The sequence below is a fragment of the Schistocerca americana genome, chromosome 1 (assembly GCF_021461395.2).
Source record: "Schistocerca americana isolate TAMUIC-IGC-003095 chromosome 1, iqSchAmer2.1, whole genome shotgun sequence".
Classification (NCBI taxonomy): domain Eukaryota; kingdom Metazoa; phylum Arthropoda; class Insecta; order Orthoptera; family Acrididae; genus Schistocerca; species Schistocerca americana.
Window position 1 is genome coordinate 536561129 of NC_060119.1, and position 21041 is coordinate 536582169.

At 42.3% G+C, this 21041-nt stretch overlaps 1 protein-coding gene across 1 annotated transcript in view; it reads left to right on the forward strand.

Annotated features, from left to right (window-relative positions):
* The first annotated feature begins 4430 nt into the window (after positions 1–4430).
* The window catches only part of LOC124572674, a 66453-nt gene continuing 49842 nt past the window's right edge, over positions 4431–21041 (forward strand). Inside the window, exons 1-2 of the mRNA XM_047131132.1 lie at positions 4431–4688; positions 17364–17827. Coding sequence (XP_046987088.1) covers positions 4431–4688; positions 17364–17827 — 722 coding nt within the window. The remainder of the gene's footprint in view (positions 4689–17363; positions 17828–21041) is intronic.

The window sequence follows — 21041 nt, forward strand, 5'->3', positions numbered from 1 at the left end:
ACATTCTTCGTGAATTTGTGGTGGTACAAACTGCCTTAGACGACACTGCGAACACCTCGTGGTTTATGCAAGATGGTGCCCGGCCACATCGCACGGCCGACGTCTTTAATTTCCTGAATGAATATTTCGATGATCGTGTGATTGCTTTGGGCTATCCGAAACATACAGGAGGCGGCGTGGATTGGCCTCCCTATTCGCCAGACATGAACCCCTGTGACTTCTTTCTGTGGGGACACTTGAAAGACCAGGTGTACCGCCAGAATCCAGAAACAATTGAACAGCTGAAGCAGTACATCTCATCTGCATGTGAAGCCATTCCGCCAGACACGTTGTCAAAGGTTTCGGGTAATTTCATTCAGAGACTACGCCATATTATTACTACGCATGGTGGATATGTGGAAAATATCGTACTATAGAGTTTCCCAGACCGCAGCGCCATCTGTTGTTGAAAATTGTAACTACTGTCATTTCGAAAGTTTGTCTGCCTGAAAATGTACTGTTGTCCCAAGCATATTGCAACAAACGGTGTATTTCTATCGCTGCTCGTTTAGTTTTTATTGCCGTTTCAAATATACTGGTCATTTTTGAAACACCCTGTAGGTATCGTACACCTATATTTACTAGTGTAAATTTCTTTAACAGATTAACAGGATTACCTGATTACTTATTTACAACCGTCTTCAAATGAATAATCACGAAAAATTGCTTCTTGAAAGTTTTGTTTTGTGCGACGTTCTACGGAGTTTCACCGTTTGTAAAATTTAGAAGAGGCTCTACGAAGTTCTATTCATTCTGTTCCATTGACTGCATTCCGCCGCATCACAGATCTGCTTGCCGACACCTGAAATTTTGGAATCGACCCTAACGCTAACACTGGTTGTTTTCGATTTTTTGTGTCTACCACCGCATTCCAGTTTTGCAAAAATTAAGTCATGTGTGTAACAAGGTTGGTTGAAATACGGAAAGGAGGTCTTGAGCAAATAACACTATGCAAAGCAATTTTTTGCATTTAACCATGTAACTCTTGTACCAACTGAGGTACTGAATCACCAGAAAAAAGTGAGAAATATGCTGGAATTGAGAAATAAAACGACCGCATTCCGCTATTCCGGTACGAACATTTCTAAAATATGCTGTCATGCTAGGCTCTGTTGTTACACGTAGAGAGAAGATTAGATGTTTTTACACCCTAGCAGCGGAGTTCGAAAGAACATAAACGAGACATATAATAGTATGCCTTGACAGCATTTCATGACACCTTCGTGTGGACCGACCTATTGCGGGAATCACGCAGGATGCTGCGAGCAATGAGGAAAGTGGACAGGGGGCTGCTACGGAAGTAGTGTGTTACGAGTTGGGAATTTGACTTGGATGGGAAGCGTACTCGTGCAGCGAGACGGTTAAGGGGAGCTCTCTAAGAAAGAGGGAAATCCTGGTTCGTGTTCCGGTGCGCCACAAATTTTCACTTGTCGCCAACGAATCATTTCAGTACCCCCATGCGGCTGTGATTGGTACTTCTTCTCTTCCATCATCTCTATGCTTACTTTGAATCTCTATAATTACTTTGAATTACTTTGAATTTGGCTTCACAACACTAATTAATTTACCGTGTCTACTACACCGCGCTTCTCTTTAGTACACATGAAGTTAGTTCTCACTTGTTTGGTATGGCAGTGATGAGAATATAATAACGTGACTCGGATTTCCTTTACATTTATCAGATTCTGGAACTGTATTTATTTCTAGACATCACTGACGTCTTTTTCAAATATGTGGTAACTCGCCGAAAGCAAACCTTGTGGAGACTGTGAGTGGACGAAGTGATATACAAATGTATGCTCCTGATAACGAAGGTGGCCGAAAAAAGCTGTAAAAATCTATTGACTGTAGGTACGTTTATTCCCCCACAACACATCGGAGCGATTGCAGGCTTGAACGTCGTCATCATCGTTCATACCTTGTAAGTCAAGATGCCTACACTAGTGAAATGATTTTCAGTCCAACAATTACCGGGTCATGGAACAAAAACTTGCACCTAATCCTCTAAAGTGTTTTGTGCACTTCAGCAACGAGTTTATCGCCAGATGAACGAATAAAGTCCTGTAGCGCTGGAAATGATGAGTAGTTATTATTTTGTACCCTACTGCTCACAGCTGAAGTTTCGAAACTGTAGCTTCAACTTTACTCTCAACGTGCAATATATTAAGATAAATGCCTTGCAGGCCTTAAATTCAGTTATTTGAGAAAGGACAAAATATTTACCAAGTAGGCCGAATAAAAACAACCATTGAATATCACACAATTTCTCGCCTATTTTTTTTAAAAAAACAACTTGCTTATCTAAAAGATTACTTCCTTTATTGTACCTGAAATATACTTCTTGTGTAACGTCGGCTAGATCCAGCGAACAGTGTTTCTCAAAGTGGAATCCTCGGACTGTTAGGGGACCGCGGACACCACATTGAGAAACACTGTTCTAGGCAGTATCAACGATGTAGTCTATTAGCTTATACACTGATGAGACAAATATTATGACCACCTGCTTAAGAGCTTGTTTGTGCCACTTTGGAACGAAATACATCACTGATTCTGCGAATCAGGGATACAACAGTTTGGTGGTAGATTTATAAAAGTATGTGCCATTACAAGTCTACGCACAGTAATGTAATTCGAGTAAATAACGGGCGGCTGATTTGCGTATGCTACAATGGCTTGCGCCAGCCAGCCAGATGGGTTTCAAAGGATTTACCTCACGTGAATTTGATTGCCGAGACACCAACATTTCAGCATAATGTTCCTCAAGCCACTGTATCCCTGGCTCAGTGACACGGACAGTTATACTGCTAAAATATCGCTTCACCGTCGAGGAAGACATCAATCACGGAGGGATGCAGATGATACGCAGCTATCATCATCTCTTCGATTACTACCACAGGTCCATGAAAATGCAGGAGACTGCGTCCCATACCATAATACTGCTCCCACCAGCCTGCGCCCGCGCCGTGTAGCGCCTTTCGAGCCGTCGTTCACATAGTTGACGGCGTTTGTGGGGACGACCAACAAACCAGTGCAGAAAAAATGTGATTCAGACGAAGAGGAGATATATTTACATTGGTCGGCGGTCGAATCCAGATAGTCTCATGTCCACCGCAATCGTAATTGATGTTATCGGTAGGTCAACATGTGAATACGAAGGTGTATCTGCTGCTGAACTCGATGTTCAACCATTTAAGATGAACGGTGTGCTCCGAAACACTGGTGCTTGCACCAGCATTATGCTCTTTCAGTAGACGCCACAGACCACCATCTATCCTACTTTACAGAGCAGACAATCATTTTAACTCCACGTTGTCTGAAGAGTCGTGGACGTTCTAACAACCCTACCACAACAAAGGTCAAAATCTTATAACGATTGTGGTGTTGCTCACGCTGCTAAATACTGCATTTTCGGGCAAAAACAGTCATATTATGTGGCAGGTGTCATTAGAGCACAGTTAATAAGGTCATTTAATGTAATAATGAAAAAACTAGGCACTCATCTTTTTGTGTTTCCCACACTGGTCTCGTATTATCATGGCTCAATCGTTGAAAATCTAGGTGGTTATGATTCCAAGCTCGGATGCAAAGAGGCCTACGTTTTATTCTGCTATATTCAAAAGTTTTGTAGATGCGCTTCAAAAATCATTCCTGAAGATTACATTGAAAACATCTTTCTCACATTCACTGTTAAAGTTCACATTTTATAAGCGGATTACAATACGCGTCTTTTCAACATGACGTCCAAGACTTGACCTTCTCAAGGTCCGACTCTCTAACAACTCAACAACTAACTAATAATCGCTTACGCGCCCAAAAATCAGAGTTACAAGTACGTCAAAGATCATAGTAACAAAAGAATGAATACACATAAGAATAATACTATTGTAATATAATCACATCGATGTATCACAAATGAAAGCAAATCTGAATGCTGTCTCAGAAATATGTCAACTACTTTGCTGAAACACAGTAGAATATTACTGGTATCGAGAGGTTCAGGTGAGGTACCATAATGGTTACGTAATTCAAGTACCATTACAACGTCCAACCATTTACTACCTAGTGGTAGTTTTACTGTCCTTTCCGTATATGCTCACGACAGTAGCACGTTAACATTCGACCATCTTCACCGGTTTCGAGATACTCGTCCACAGTTTTACGCTACCCTTTGTCAACGTCACTTAGCTCAGTGGATATCCCCATCTGCAGTCCATGTCTTTACTAGAGTAAACCTCCGTCCGTGTCTGCCCTGCTTACGTATTTTTGTTACCGTGTCACGGTATCCAACGACTCGGTGGGCAAAGATCATAATGCTTTTAGTTGTCCCGTAGCTACGATGTCAAACGGCTAGGACAAGCTCCTCACATTTTCACTTGGGTTCAGGAGCCGCAATGGAGCGCTGCAGCGTCGACCGAGATGCCCTGCTGGGTCCCGGAGCGACGCTGCGGAGCCTGATGGGCCTGTGGCCGCTGCGGGGTTCCGGAGCAGCGCGACTTTGCTCTGCCCTGCTGGCCGGTTTCTCGCTGCTCTGCATCGCCTGCCCCGTGCTCTCTGCCAGCCTCAAGCTCTACATGGACCCGCCACGAAAAATTGAGGAGACGGCACTTTCTTGTTTCGTGGCTTTCATTTGCAGCGTAATGTGGATCAAGGTGAGCATTTCAACTGTGTGGCACGTAAGTGGTAAACTGCAGTGATGTTTCAGCAATAAACCGCTGCCAGGTAGGTATGGACCTTTTACAGGAACATACCGGTTTCGTGATGTGAAATCACGTATTATGGCTTACATTTATATGATAGGTAACTTACAATTGGTAGTACGATAAGTAGGAAACAGATACCTATCCTAATAATCTATTTTCAGGAAAACTGGAGCAACATTGCTACACAAAGGCTCACGTTTGTGAGGGACCCATTGTATTGTAATTTCACTTATATTGGCAAATATGGTTTTCAGAAGTAATCTATTTTGTATGACGACCAGTTTGAAATATTCACGCGTCAGTGAAATATTTAAGCCCTGATACGGGAAGGAGGGGATCTCAGCCTCGTCATAATAAAATAATGTTGCACGCTACAAGTAGGGCGTCATTGTTCAAATTTATCACTTGAAGAAATGACGTGTTAAAAGCATGTTTACCTTCAATAAAGAGAGCAAAATAAGAAGACAAAAGGAGTTAAAATGTCCCTTCCCCCACCAGATAACAACACTGAAAGCCCATCGACAAGGTAACTTGACACCAGGAAGCGGTGGAGAGCAACCCTCCATCTGCCTCCGCCTCTTCCTTGTATCAAGTGAGTTTTCTTAACAATGCGTTTCCAGTGTTGTTAAAAAAATGGCTCTGAGCAATATGGGACTTAACATCTTAGGTCATCAGTCCCATAGAAACTTAGAAATACTTAAACATAACTAACCTAAGGACATCACACACATACATGCTTGAGGCAGGATTCAAACCTGCGACCGTAGCGGTCGCGCGGTTCCAGACTGAAGCGCCTAGAAGCGCTCGGTCAATCCGGCCGGCCAGGTGTTGTTAGCTGGTGGATTTTACATTTTATTGTTTTCTTATTTTTCTCTCTTTGATGTAGGTATACATACTTTTAACGTGTCATTAACATGTCAGCTTTTCAACGGGTCAATTTGAACTATAACAACCTTCTTGTTACGGATAATAGTATTTTATTTTGACAATGTTGAGCCCCCCTCCTTCCCGTATCAGGGCTTCAATGTTTTACTGAAGTGTATTTCATATTGGTTGTGGCACAGCGTAGATTATTAGGATAGCTATGTGTTTCTCTCAGCTAACGACCTTGCCGCAGGGGTAACATCGAATCCAGTCAGATCACCGAAATTAAGCGCTGTCTGGCTTGGCTAACACTTGGATCAGTCACTGTCCTGGTCTGCCGAGTGCTTTTGGCAAGCGGGCCGCACTCAGCCCTTGTGAGCCTATTGAGTAGCTACTTGATTGATAAGCAGCCTCATCGGTCACGAAAACTGACAACGGTCGGCGGAGTGGTGTACTGATCACATGCCCTTCCGTATCCTCATTCAGTGACGCCTAAGGACTGAGGATGGCACGGCGGTCTGACGGTGCTGTTGGCCTTCAAGGTCTGTTGGGACAGTGATAGCTTTTATATCTTTTTTTACCATACTATCGAGTGTACGTATCCTGTGTTGTAGATGTACGCTTGAGGATGTGATTTGGCATCACTAAACCGGTTGTGTTACTCTAAATAATCATATACAGCTGAAAGCGGTTTATTTCTGAAACACGGATGCTTAGCTGCGGTTCCTCTCAACAGAAAAAACTATTTGTGATCTGTAATGAAGCTGGAGTGCTATCTGAAAACCATGTGTCCTACTTCGTGGGAACTTTTGCAGAAGTGGACGATCACACACAATTCTTACGCACATCACCTAACACAAAGTTACTCCTTAAAGCGAGCAATTACATCTGATGGGCTTAGAGGCGCCAATTCTCCTATAAATCAATCTTTAATCTCTCTCGACCGCTCTCTCTCTCTCTCTCTCTTTCTCTCTCTCTCTCTCTCCGTGTGTGTGTGTGTGTGTGTGTGTGTGTGTATGCATATATGTTAGTCTGTATGAGAGCGTGAGTTAATCATGCAGCATGCGTAGAACCGATCGTGCAGAAATTCCAAACGAAAATAGCGAATATGTTGGCATCAGAAGTCCTTCTATTGCTGTTCAGATATTTTTTCTCCGTAAATAACTCCGAGTAAAAGATTTTTTCTGATCGAAATTCCATACCTTTTGCAATTACCTCGTATTTTCGTGCGATTTAAACACTGTTTCCAGCATTATAGCATGTGTAAAGGCAAAATGAAGAAAACCGAAAGGACGCGTCTTCCCAAAATCTGAACTAAGCTGTTGCTACTGCAAGCTTGCATACATCTTGTGGATGCGGATGTTAAGTGGTTCTCCGACCAGCGAAAAATGTTTTTTACGAAGGTTGTATAGACGACATCATACGTCTCCGTCTTGCTAAAACAGAAACCGGAGCCAACAATAAGCACTTAAACAATCAGTTGTAATATAGTAACCCGCTGCGTGGAATTTTTTTTTTTTTTTGTACTATGAAGCTGCCACTAATGTCAACAGAAGCAATGGGTACTTCGAACAACGCTGTAATGTAGAACGCAGACGTAGTAATTGTAATATCTCCACATTCCTCTACACGCCGTTCGAATAATTTGAAAGTGTCATTAATTTCATCGTCCGCTTTGTAGTTGCCGTTCAGGTAACCATTTATGAACTAATTGACAAGGAAACTGAAATAAACCGATTTCTTGAAGAATATGGAATATGTGGAAGGAATGGCAATGGAGGAAGGAGAATGTAACTTCCTGGACGGCCTCAACCAATTACAGTAAATACATTCCGAAAAATTACACAAACGAATGTGTGTGTGGGAATGGAAAGGACGCAAAAGCATATTTATTGACTTACTGGCTTGCATCAAGACTAAAATTCACAAGTACGCTACTAAGCTTTAAAGGATACCAAACGGCATGTATGAAATGAAATAACCTTGAAACAGTAACCTTGAACGGCGAAGATAATTTACAAAATTTTAATCTCAGACGTACCGGTTGACCATTTTAATATTCAAAAATAAAATACACAAAATATGTAAGTCTCGCGCTACTTATTATTCTGATCTAAGACTAGCTTGTAGATAAACCACCTTTGAAACAGAGAGATCTCAATAGTTAGAAATACTAAAGACAATAGGTAATTTGTTAGAAAAATAACAGCTCAACAATATCTATGTCCTATGTTACGTACACGAGGATAATGAGAGGCAATATTCTATGACTTTAAATCTATACTAGAATTGAGCTGTAGATAGTAACCACGAATCAACGTTATAGTAAACTATTAAGAGTTTCTTATGCGCGAATGGCGCACCAGCGAATAACATGGAAACTTTCCTGGAGCAGAATATAATGAAATGTAGTTCATACTAAAACTATAACAAAAAAATTTAAAATATTTGATAAAGCATTGCACGTAAAAGCTAAAAAGATAACTTAAATGTAGGTAGAATAGACTATACGCGTATAAGTACTTAGGAGTACCAGTGTAACCACATAAGAGGAAAGTATACTATAGTTATTCAGAATGGTTAATGATACATCGGTGTGACTGACCTCGTGAAATTAGACGTACGTTAAAAAATCATTACAGTTGGTTCCTGAGTCATTTTTTGAATCCGTTTATTTTATTAAATACGTGTAAAGTTTCTTGTATTCTCTTACCAGATTGTTTCTCGGTTGAAATCTTTTAGCACTTGTTAGGACACATTTTATAATTTTTAACATGAGCGTACAGCAGGCGTCGTACACTTAGATGATACGCTATACGAGGTGTGGTCTGTGCTTGATCACTTCAAGTTCTACAGCTGCTGAGAAAGTGTTAAGTAAAAGCACAAATTTCTCTTACAATCTTACGTTCTTTAACTAATCACGCCGTTGTTCTCCTTTTACTCAAAAAGCGTGAAAGTTGGCCTTAGTGGAAGTACTGTAAATAATTACTACATGGCTCATAATTCCTACTTGATTTTAAACAATAAAACATTTTTCCGCCTGTCCTCTATTAATCCACGTGCACTGCTTTCAACCTTTCTAATTGTCAGCGTAGATCAAAATACGTCAGTGATTACAAAATTACTTTGACCATATAATGACTAAACTATAATTTGCAGGTTGCTCTTTTCATCGGACAGAGAGATACGCTTCTGCAGCTGGTGGAGCTGCTGACCGTCGTCAGGAATCAGTACAATAACGGTGAAGGCAACGAGTACACCAGACGTCGCTATCACAGACTAATCCAACACGTCTATTTGTTCTTACAGGTTTGGTTTACATTTCAAATTATTGTCTCAGTACTGCCTGTCTCTATAGTCTCAAAACGTTCTGTATTTTTCCATATAAAACACAAAAGTCTACAAAACCACATCACAGAAACACGCAACGGAATATATCGCATGTAGTCTTATAGTTCGTCGCTCTGCATACTGAAAAAGTCTTCCACTTGGTTCGGCCATTCGTCTTCAGATTTCAAAAGTCATTTTCATTTAAATGTCATTTACTGTGCCTTACGAGTGTCTTGCTCCTCAGCACCTTTACAGTTCAGACATTCCAGCGCCAGGCACGTCATCCATTCTTCGATATGCGTTAGCCATACAGGGGTCCGCAAGGTTGTGGGAAGAGTGGAAGGGAGGCGAGAGGGAAAACCTGTCCTTCCTCCCCGGGAACCGCAGTGTTTTTATTACTTTAGAAATACTCGTATACCATGGATAATTTTCAATTCTATGGGATACAGTAAGCTTTTAGTGTCACCTATAGACTTCAGTTCTTGTGACATGACACGTCTTGAAACTGACCAACTCATTTATAAACAAAATCGCAGTTTTAATCTTGCCGCCTCCTACTCGTGGATGAACTTCTCCGGAAGCCGGTGTCTAGAAATAAATAGTTTTTTTCTTCCTATACTTTTCATCCGCAGTAAATAGCTCAAAGCATACTTTGAAATACGTTTTCGTTGGGGAGTTGATAATATCTTCATATTCAAGCGTCACTTCCCAATCTAACATTTCCAGACATTCATTTTGAACCAGTACAACTGCTCAACACATAAAAGAAACCTGGTTCTTCTGATGTGTTGATGATTATGTCACATGTGACGCTACTTACGCCAATATCACACGGATCCCTGCCTCCTACTACGTCCCACCTCCCCCCCCCCCCCTCCCCCGTATTCACCAAACATTCTTAAACTTCTGTGTATTCCTCTACATCTAAGGCGTCCAGTCAGACTTATCATAGAGCCACATTCGTTTACTTCTACTGGCTCGTCGTCATATGGTCATTAGCAGAGGTGTACGCAAGGTTTTTCTTGCGGAATTACGCAATGAAATTGCACTACCAAGTCAGTCCGGCTTTGGCTGTCTTCTCGCTCACTTGCAGATGAAATAGCCCCGTCGATTGTTACCGCTGGCAATTTTGTAAGACTTCAACCAAGCCTTCTTATGGTCCCAGTAATGGTATCCTTTAAGTCACCGACTTTTGTGGTGTCTGTAAGAAGGACCAAACCACCCGACTGAAATCTTTATTGACACACCTCACGAACATTGATAAGTGCTCGGTGTCGCTCGCATCACTGTTCTCATCGAATATAAGAGAATAAATTTCAAACTCTGTGGATTTTCATTTTAACATGTTCTCAACACTGGCGGCTAATTCGCCATAAGGTGACCTGCAGTCTGACGCGATAAGATCAGTTCGGGAAACTATTTTTTGACAACGTTCTCAAGGTGGCCTTTGACAAACTTGCCACCTGGAAATGATTTTGAATTCTTTACCACAATTTCGGCAACGACGTTGCGCACTTTGATTAGTCAGTCTGACTATGGAGATATTGTCTCATAACGTGGCAACTGCGCAGGAATGTCAGTTCTCAATCCGAACATTTTCTCTGCAGGAAACTAGTCCTGAATTTGTCATTGGATGACGCATGTTTTATGTTGTAATGTCGACTGAAGTTTTAATCCTTGTAAACTTAAACCCTTTGTTCACTAACTAAGGCTGTTTATTCAGTGATTCGTGCACCTGATCTGAAATGATATGGATTCTTCCGACACTTCCTTTTCTTCTTATTACTTTCAGAAACCACAACCACGTTACTTCGGTACGGGCTTGAATCGCACTGGCAAACGAATGTTTTTTTAGCTCTAACACCGTAAACACTGCGGCAACGGTCAACAGACAACACAGAATGAAAGCAGATTTATCTTTAAGATCAAGGATTATAGAAGAGTGATAACAACACTTTCATGGTAGTAGGCTGCAGAGCCTTCAACAAAGAGAGGAAATACGACAGACGTGGCTACTGTTATTGTACATATAGGTGCCCCCACAAGCACTTAGCTTTTCTTTCTGATAATTCAGGGTTCCCAAGCACTTGAGGCATATGCAATTTCTGATGTAAGGGAAGAATCTTTCTAAAGTATTATCTTCCCGCAAACGGCAGCGGACCTTAAGCGAAGACACATATGGTCCGCAGGATGTGGGTTGGACATTTGTGTTCTTTACCCTAGAAAGACCTGATTATTTATAGTCATCTACGCGTATGCTCTTTCTTTCTCTGTGGAAGTTCTCATTGTATCATTAAATTACCATGGAATCACATCATTCAGGTGGACTTCACAGATAAATCAACAGAATAATAATATTAGAGAGGAAAATTTCACTGGAACACCGAATAAAATTTCCTCAGGCTGCCAGCTAAGGATTACTTGCCAGTACTAAGGAGTACTTGATAACGTTCGTGACATTTTAACTCCTTGACATGGCTGGATGTATGAGAAGTGAACTCGACAGAGTAATAGACACCATTCCTGCTGCTGATGCCCACCGTAGAATCTGTACCCTGAGTATCCAACCCCCCTCTCTTTCGTTGTCTGAGCAGTGACAATTTATCAACCAACCTCCGACCGAACATTAAATTAATCCAGATATATTCGGCAATGTCCTACACTTCTCCACAGTGACAGAGTGAAGGCACGTATGCCGTTCCTAGTGATCCGTCCGTGAATGGGAACATAAACCTAGTCGAAACCCTTCGCGATGTTCCGTAGACAAAGTCTATGTGGCAGCAGTGTGTTTTACTTTCCGTCTCTCACCACCACTGAGACAACAGCATCTACTACAATGGAAATTCACTCATCACAAGTATCATCTTCAGTTAAGATACCTGGCACACGAACTGCCTAACTTTGAGACGTTTGGATGTTATCTTCCTAAAAGTTGACTTGAACACTACAGTTCTGTGTTAGGAATGAAATATGTACGAACTGTACTTCCACCGGATCTGTTAGCTCGAGCCAATAGTTATGGGTAATATCGTTTAACGTAAAATCCATTCGACTGGGGATATTGCGAATTTTCTCTTACAAAATTGACGAAATAAATCTCGGGTGAAGAGCCTGGAATGAGTGTGCATAAGACACTAATCACTCATACCAGGCTGTTCACCCGAGATTCATTTCCTCATAAAATACGCCTGGAGGAATTGAAGAATCTTACAAAATCATTGCATGAAGTGATTGTCACAAAAAGGGCTGTATGCAGATTAGACGGACTGCACAAGCGGTAGTATCCCGTTGTGGGTACGCACAGGAAGGGAAATGTGTCCAGATAGCCAAGAAAAATAGAACTTTATTACAACACAGAAGGTACGCGATAACGCTGAGCAACTGAAACCGGTTCCGAGGGAAGGTAACGTGAAGATCGCCCTGATCTGATAAAAGATTTTAACTAATATCGTAACAATTGAAATTACCTGTAGAGCAAAACTCTATACTGGAATTGGACTCGAACCTTGGTGGGCAAGTCCTCTACCGACAGAGCTATCCAAGCTCGACCCATAATCCGGCCTCAGAGCGTTTTCATTTGCCAGGAAGCTTCGTATCAGCGCACACTCTGCTGCAGAGTGAAAATACATTCTGAAAACATCCCCTAGAATGGGGCTGAGGCCGCGGTATCCTTTCTTCCACGAGTGCTCGTCTTTCAAGTTACGCAGGACAACTTCTGTATGGTTCGGAGGGTGTGGTATAATGTATTGGTGGAAATAAACATGTGATTATGGGTCACGAGTCATTCTTATGTATCAATCAGTAGAGCACTTGCTCGTGTAAATGGAAGGTCCCAGTATCGAGTACTGGTCTGGCACACTGTATCAAATTGCCAGGAAGTTACACGTCAGCGTACACTTCACTACAGGCTGAAAATTCATTATGATGACAGTTCTTGGAGGTGCAACTTCAGCACTCACTCTTTCAGGATCGAGAAACGCTGCAGTAGGCAATTTCGCCTTGGGCTACGTCCTGGGTTTATATGGCGTGCGCTGCACTCTGGGGAATATATTCGCTGCATTTTTTGAAGCAGAACGTTGATGTCGAGTCTGGGACTCCCACTGACTGGCGAGCTTCTAGACGTCCTCCCATAAAGGCCATCCGGAGGAGGGGTACTAGGAAATTACGACAGTATTACGTGGCTCATAGTGCCGGCGCAGCAGCGGTGTTGTGTACGGCAGATGTTGCGCCCTGGAATCTGAAGCAACCGCTTTAAGTAGAATGGGCGGTGTTTGTGTTTCAGGCGCCTTGAGAAGAGGGCAACCCACGGTCCTCCGTTGGGCGGCGTGTGGCTCTCTAGTACAGTACCATTCGTGTGCCACACACACAACGAAGCATTGTAAAAGGGATTTGCTCTTTTTTTGATCTTTTGTTTAGATACAACTGAGAGCTCTCAACGAGACTAAGCAAGTGCGGTTTCAGGTTTAGGTTCCCAGTGTGTTACTGTCTGCCCCCTTCCACACCACCCACTCAATTCTCTCTCCTCCCCCCCCCCCCCCTCCACAAATACTACTAGCTGTCACACACAGTTTCAACCTACTATAGAAGAATACTTCATCTCTTGCCTTTATCCCTCACTGGCGCAGGTTCAGCATGGTTACTACCGGATTAGGCATGGTTAATTTAAGTGGTCGTTGGATGCCTTCCTGTCACCACCCTGTTACCGCTCCGGGACGGAATACACTGAAGCGCCAAAAAAACTGGTATAGGCATGCATATTCAGATACAGAGACATGTAAAGAGCCAGAATACGGAACTGCACCCAGCGAACCATTCAACGACACATAATCGTTATGGGATTTCGTTGCCGAAGGACCACTCGTGTAACCTTGATGACTGCACGACGCAAAACTTTGAGCCTCGCTTGGGCCCGTCAGCAAACGGCGTTGGACTGTTGCCTCCTCGGACGAATCTCGTTTCAAATTCTATCGAGCGGATGGACGTGCACAGGTATGGAGACAAGATCATGAGTCCATGGACCCAGGATGTCGGTGGCGAGGGGGGGGGGGGGTTCAAGGTGGTTTGGAGTGATATGGGACCCCTGATACATCTAGACAGGACTTCGGCAATACCAGCAGGACAATGGGACTCCCCACACGTCCAGAATTACTGCAGAGTGGCTCCAGGAACACTCTTCTGAGTTTAAACACTTACGCTTGACACCAAACTCCCCAGAGATGAACATTATTGAGCGTATCTGGGATGCCTTGCATCGTGCTGTTCAGAAGAGATCTCCATCCCCTGCAGGATTCATTGTGTCAGTCCCTCCAGCGCTACTTCAGACATTAGACGAGTCCATGCCACGTCGTATTGTGGCACTTCTGCGTGTTCGCGGGCGCAGGTGTACGTGTTTCTTTGGATCTTCATTGTATACGTGTACCCTGTCAACGTACAATGTTGTTCACATGAAAGCTAGCAGAAGTTTTTCGAAATGTTTATGAATCATGTAACATTGGCAGGTACTAGGCCAGTACCCACCTAGTGGGATGTAGGAAACCGCCACAACTCACACCGAGCTGGCCGGTGCACCAACCCTCATTGTTAATCTGCCTAGAGCGTTTGATCCCGGGCGGCGCAACGCCACGTCCTGTAAGTGGCTGGCTCTCTAACATGCACGGCGGACGTAACTTAGATGAATATGATTTTGATAATGATTATATAAAAAGGCTGACTAACACCGATACACACGAAAGGGGCGGGTGGAAAAAGAATCTATCAAGTAAATACTATTAATAAACGTACGTCCGGGAACCAATGGTTTCCCCGACACGATTGTGTGGATTTACACCGTATGACAGCGTCCCCTAGAGTCTGAACTGTAAATATGCACTTGAAAGCAAACACAATAAGTATTCCACATGGCCACCGTTCAAGTGAAGGCAGGCTTCAACATGTCTCCTCATCGACGCCTGTATACGCTTAAGAATCTGAGGCATGTTCAGAATGCATTAACAACCATACAAAAAGAGTCTCCAGTGTTCACAGACACTATCAACGGGGCTGGAATACACAGTAGTGGTTCCCATTCAGAGAAAAGCACAGATTCAAGTCGGATAATCTGGCAAGCCATGGTATTGGCGAGCGACGGCAGATACACTTGTCGAAACGCTATTTGCCAGTACCTGGATATCAAGAAGTGAGATAAAATCAAATGGGAGCAATCTAAGACATTGTAATTTACTCCCCATTGCAGAGTTTCCAGAAAAAACGTCGCTTTAGACATTAAAAGCGCTATGTCATTGCCATGACTGTCGTGCGTACATCTTATCGGCGAAACAACTGTTTATTTATCTTATTCGCTTGTTTTTTCTACTTGCACCCTCCCTAAATCCATAATCTGCATGTGGGATATTTTAGTATGACAATAATAATTTGCTTATATCCATAATTAGTACTTCATTTTAGCATAACATCTAAGAAAGTGCATTTCAGAAAATGTAGCATTTGAGAAGAACTTGTCCAAAGATTTGAGAATATCATGTGTCAAATAATCAATTTTAGAACCATGAGTATAACAGCAACAAATTCTCGCAGCCTTAATTTACGCAATAAAAACTCGAACTGTGTACTCACCAATATCAGTATTTCACTTAACAGAAACGACCTATTTCTCCACACTATGGCTGTACGAGCTCCTAAATGAGGGAATGATGTATCTTTCAGTCGTTTCCGTCTACCTTGGGGAATAATTACTGATATTTCTCGCCTGCTCACATTTATTTATTTTATGTGTGATTTAACACACTGCAACGAGTTTCGAGCATGTTTCGCTCGTCATCAACCGTCTATGAATACAGATGTTATTTGAAGATGAAACGTTTTAGTCTGAATAACCTGGATAAGTTTCTCTGACTTGTTATGCTGTTGGAGTGGCTACTGGGTTGTTTGGAGGGGGGTGGGAGGGGGGGGGTGGAGGGCAATGGGTGACCATAAATCGATTCCATTACTGTCTTCTGCTGGTGTATGGATGTTTGTTGTGATTGATACCGAGGCCTGTGCAGGATAGAGATAGTTCGGCCTCATTTGTTATGGCGCGATAATCGTGTGATATACTTTTTGTATGTCATGTGTCCACTTACGATTACACTATTGCACTGTTTATTTCAACACTGGCTTTGAAGTATTTTTCAGTGTACAGGTATGTCTCCACGGACGTAAACAGTGCAGAACGAATGTGATGGCGTTACGTGTGGACGAGTAAAGATCACCGTTTGCTTCAGCTTTATTCGCTGTTTGAATAAAAATCGCTCGGTGTACATGCCGCGTCAATTCAGGATAAAACTCCAAGCTTTCGACCACTACCTCCATGGTCGTCGCCTGGGCTAAAACTGACTGTTGTAAACTAGCGAGGTTCCCACTTTTATATGCAAAGGGAGAGATTTTTCTTCAAGAAATACGTCGCGAAAGGCTTCGTAGTCTTATTCGCTGTTTGTTAGTCGTTTGTTTCACAGTGGCACATCTTACATCTATTGCATTAGTACTATCTGCATACTGCACAGACTGTGTATCAATTAGAACAACACACACAGCTCTAGACGATTAGAAGCCAGCAGATGACAACATTGGAAACCGATTTGCGCCCACCCACTGGCTTTTCCGTTCCCCAAATACCCCAACACTCACTCCAGCAGCAGAACAAGTGAACAAAACAGTTCTAGGGTAACTTAAACTAAGACAATTTACCTTCGAATGACATATGTAATCATAAACGTCTGATGAGAACTAAAACATGCCCGAAACGCGGTTCAGTTTTTTAAACTAAACAGAAAAAAACAAATGTGACTGGCAGCAGAAAAACACAAATGATTTTTCCGACCAGTCACGCTTCCTAAACTTAATCAGCATGACTAAAAATAATTGCGTTTGGGAAATCAGACTTTCTGATTTTTTTCCTTTAGTGGAGGGTCTTCCCTTTCTCTCTTACCCCGTTCAATTTCCTGCGTTCTACCCACAGAGGTAAGAAACGTATTTTAGTTTGCTATTAACAGCAGGTATGTATTGTGTGGGATTGTGCGCCGTTACCTGCCTAGAATGTACCTGGTCAGGTCGTAAGCTCATTCACTTGGGCAGGCCCTGGCAGAAGCAACAGAAGCAACTGAGCACTATCCTGTGTTAAATATACTATGTAATTTATAGAAATCCTTATGATTCTTTTAGATATCATGATATATTTTTCTCTGAACGATACCTGTGAAATTTGGAAATATGTGCAGGTGTATGAATGTTTGTGCTGAAATGTGTTTTTGGAATGACATGAGGGAGGGGGGTGATAACTCGTATGGTCCCTCCACTCTCCCCCCACCCCCTCCGATCCCCCTACCCCCTCCGTCGCCCCTCTTGGATCCACGCTAGAGGTCAACGTGTGACGTGTGTGCTTGTTGCGTTCGCCAGGCGGCGGCGGTGCCTGCTTTGATGGGCTGGGTGTCGTCGCCGCTGCTGTCGCACGGGGTCCACGGGGGCGATCACCCATCGCCAGACAGCAAACGACAGCTGCCCGTCTCCCTCTGGCTGCCGATGGAAGTCCACACATCGCCCACCTACGAGATACTGTACGTGGCCCAGTCCATCGGTCTAACCATAGCGGCAGAATCTACAGTCTGCATCGACATTTTCTTTTTCCATATGATGCTGGTGATAGGAGCAGAGCTCAAAGTTTTGAACGAGAACATTTCTGCTGTGCATAAGCTTCGTAAGGAGACAAGAAAGTCAAAACATCAAGACTGTATTTATGAATATCAGGCAACGAGTGAAACTACGATGCTGTCTTGTGGTGACTCTCATACAGCAGGCCTCCTAGAACAACGCTTGCAGCAGCAGCTGGTGGATAACATTCAGCACCATCAGACACTCCTCAGGTCAGTGTAGAAAGAATCTCGTTTTGATTACCCTATTTTACACAGCTTTCTTTAACTCAGACGTTTGAGTTCCACCTGTTATCTACATCAACATCTAAATTCCGCAACCCACTTCATAGTCTGTTGCGGAAGGTACCTCTGTCACCGTTGTCATTCTCTCCCTTCTCCGTTTTATTCCCAGCTGGTGGGTGGGAAGGTCGACTGTTGATCTTTTCGTCGTGTTCATTTCGTGAGATGCTTGGGGGAGGAAATTGATGTTTGTGGGAGAGCTTGATTAAAAAGGCAGTGAAACATATACAGAAACGTACCATTTAACAAATTTATTTGAAATAGCTACGTTTGATACTTAGATACATATACATAACTTCGAAGTGCTGTATGTTTTTCTTTGGTACAGGGTTACATACAATGACAGTAAACAGTCGTGAATGCTGATACATTTTGATAGTCTATGAATATTGGTAATGGTTAGTAGTGGTGTGCTACTTCATTGTAAAGTTACTCATTGCGGTCAACCGTACAAATATTCATACGTTTATAGATGCACTGAATCAGGAGAAGCATTCGGAATTGCAGATCCTTCTCGAAACCAACCATCGCTTAAATTCTGACTAATAATCAGTATTGACGGCCAAAGACTTCCTGCATAAGAAGTCGCCCTCATTCTGTCAACAGCAGTGTCAAAGAGGGCGGGGGAGCGGACAGAGTTTCAGGGCACTCTCTCGTCCTTGGAGTGGGAAACTGCCCGTAAAAGCGACAGAATCAGCAATGATGAACTCCACAAAAATGCAGAATACAATGGAAACCACTTCATTAAAGACACATAACATGTATCCACAGGACATGTGTCCTGTAATTATTGACAACAGGTTCCCGAATAGTCCCCCATTCGGATCTCCGGGAGGAGACTGACAAGGGGGAGGTGACCATGAGAAAAAGATAGACGTCAGAGGCTTAAATGTGGTAAGGAAGCTAGAAAATCTGAAAAGGGAAATGAAAAGGTGCAATCAAGAAGAAATAGGGGGCTCAGTGAAGTGAAATGGAAAGAGGACAAGGATTTCTGATCAGTTGATTATTGGGTAACGTGAACAGCAGCAGGAAATGGTATAACAGGAGCAGGATTAGTTGTGAATAGGAAAGTAGGACAGAGAGGGTGTTACAGTGAACAATTCAGTGATAGGGTAGTTCTTGTCAGAATCGACACCGAACCAACACCGACAACGATGGTTCTAGTATACCTGCCAACATCGAAAGCTGAAGAACCGATAGAGAAAGTATATGACAATACTGAAAGGGTAATACAGTACGTAAATGGAGATGAAAATCCAGTAAGCATGGGCAACTGGTATGCATGTGTAGGGGAAGGAGTAGAAGAAGAGGTTATAGGAGAATATTGGCTTGGGACAAGGAATGAGGGAGGAGAAAGACTATTTGAGTCGCAGCAAGAAATAGTCAATACACTGTACAAGGATCACAAGAGAAGAAGATATACTTGGAAAGTAATAGGGTAATATTTCATTAGATTACATCATGGTCACGCAGAGATTTAGGAATCAGATACAGGATTGTACGGCGTACCCAGGAACAGACATAGACTCAGATCACAATGTAGTAGTGATGAACTGTACGCTGAGTTTCAAGAGATTAGCCAAGAAGAATCAATACGCAAAGAAGTGGGATACAGAAGTACTAAGGGATGAAAAGACACGCTTTAACTTCTCTAAGGCTATATATACAAAAATAAAGAATAGCTCAGTAGGCAATACACTTGACTAGAAATGGACCTCTCTAAAAGCCTCAGTCGTAGAAGTTGGAAAGAAAAAGATATGTACAAAGAAGTTAACTGGGGAGAAACCATGGTTAACAGAAGGTATACTTCAGTTGATCGATGAAAGAAGAAGGTACAAAAATGTTCAGGGAAATTAATAAATACAGAAATAGAGGTTGTTAAGGAATGAAACAAATAGGAAGTGCAGGAAAGCTAAAACCAAAAGGCTGCACGAAAAATGTGAGGAAACCGAAAAAGAAATATTTGTTCGAAGGAATGACTCAGTACACAGGAAAGTCAAAACAACCTTCGTTGATATTGAAGGCAAGTGTGGTAACATTAAGAGAGAAACGGGAGTTCCACTGTTAAATATAGTGGAGAGAGTGGATAGGTGGAAAAAGTACATTGAAGGCCTCTATGAGGGCGAATATTTGTCTAACGTGATAGAAGAAGAAACAAGAGTGGATTTAGAATAGACAGGGGATCCAGTTTTGGAATCAGAATATAAGAGAGCTTTGGAAGACTTAAGATCAAATGAGGCAGAAGGAATGGATAACACTGTATCAGAATTTTTAAAACCATTGGGAGAAGTGGCAACAACACGACTGTTGATGTTGGTGTGCTGAATGTATGAGTCTGGCGACATACCCTCTTACTTTCAGAAAAATATCATCCAGAAAATTACGAAGACTGCAAGAGCTGACAAGTGCAAGAATAATGCACAATCAGCTTAACAGCTCATGTGTCAAAGTTGTTGACAAGCCTAATACACAGAAGAATGGAAAAAATGGGGATGTGTGGATGGCTATCAGTTTGGCTTTAGAAAAGGTAAAGACACCAGAGAGGCAATTCTGACGTTGCTGTTGATAATGGTAGCAAGACTAAAGAAAAATCAATTCTGACGTTGCTGTTGATAGTGGTAGCAAGACAAAAGAAAAATCAAGACACGTTCTTAGGATTTACCGACCTGGAAAAAGCTTGCAACAGTGTAAAATGGTACAAGATCTTCGAAATTCGAGAAAAATTGGGGTAAGCTATTGGGAGAGATGAATAATATACAATATGTACAAGATTCAAAAGGGAATAATAAGAGTGGACGACCAAGAACGAAGCGCTCGGATTGAGAAGGTTGTAAGACAGGGATGTAGTCTTCCACCCTACTGTTTAATCTTTTTATTGAAAAAGCATAAATGGAAATAAAAGAAAGGCTCAAGAGTGCAATTAAAATTCAAGGTAAAAGCATATCAATAATACGATTTGTTGATGACATTGCTATACTGAGGGAAAGTGAAAAAGAACTACGTGATATGCTGAACGGAATGAGCAGTCTAATGAGTAGAGAATATGGATTGAGAGTAAATCTAAGAAAGATGAAGCTAATGAGAAGTAGCAGAAATGAGAACAGCGAGAAACTTAGCATCAGGATTGATGGTCACGAAGTAGATG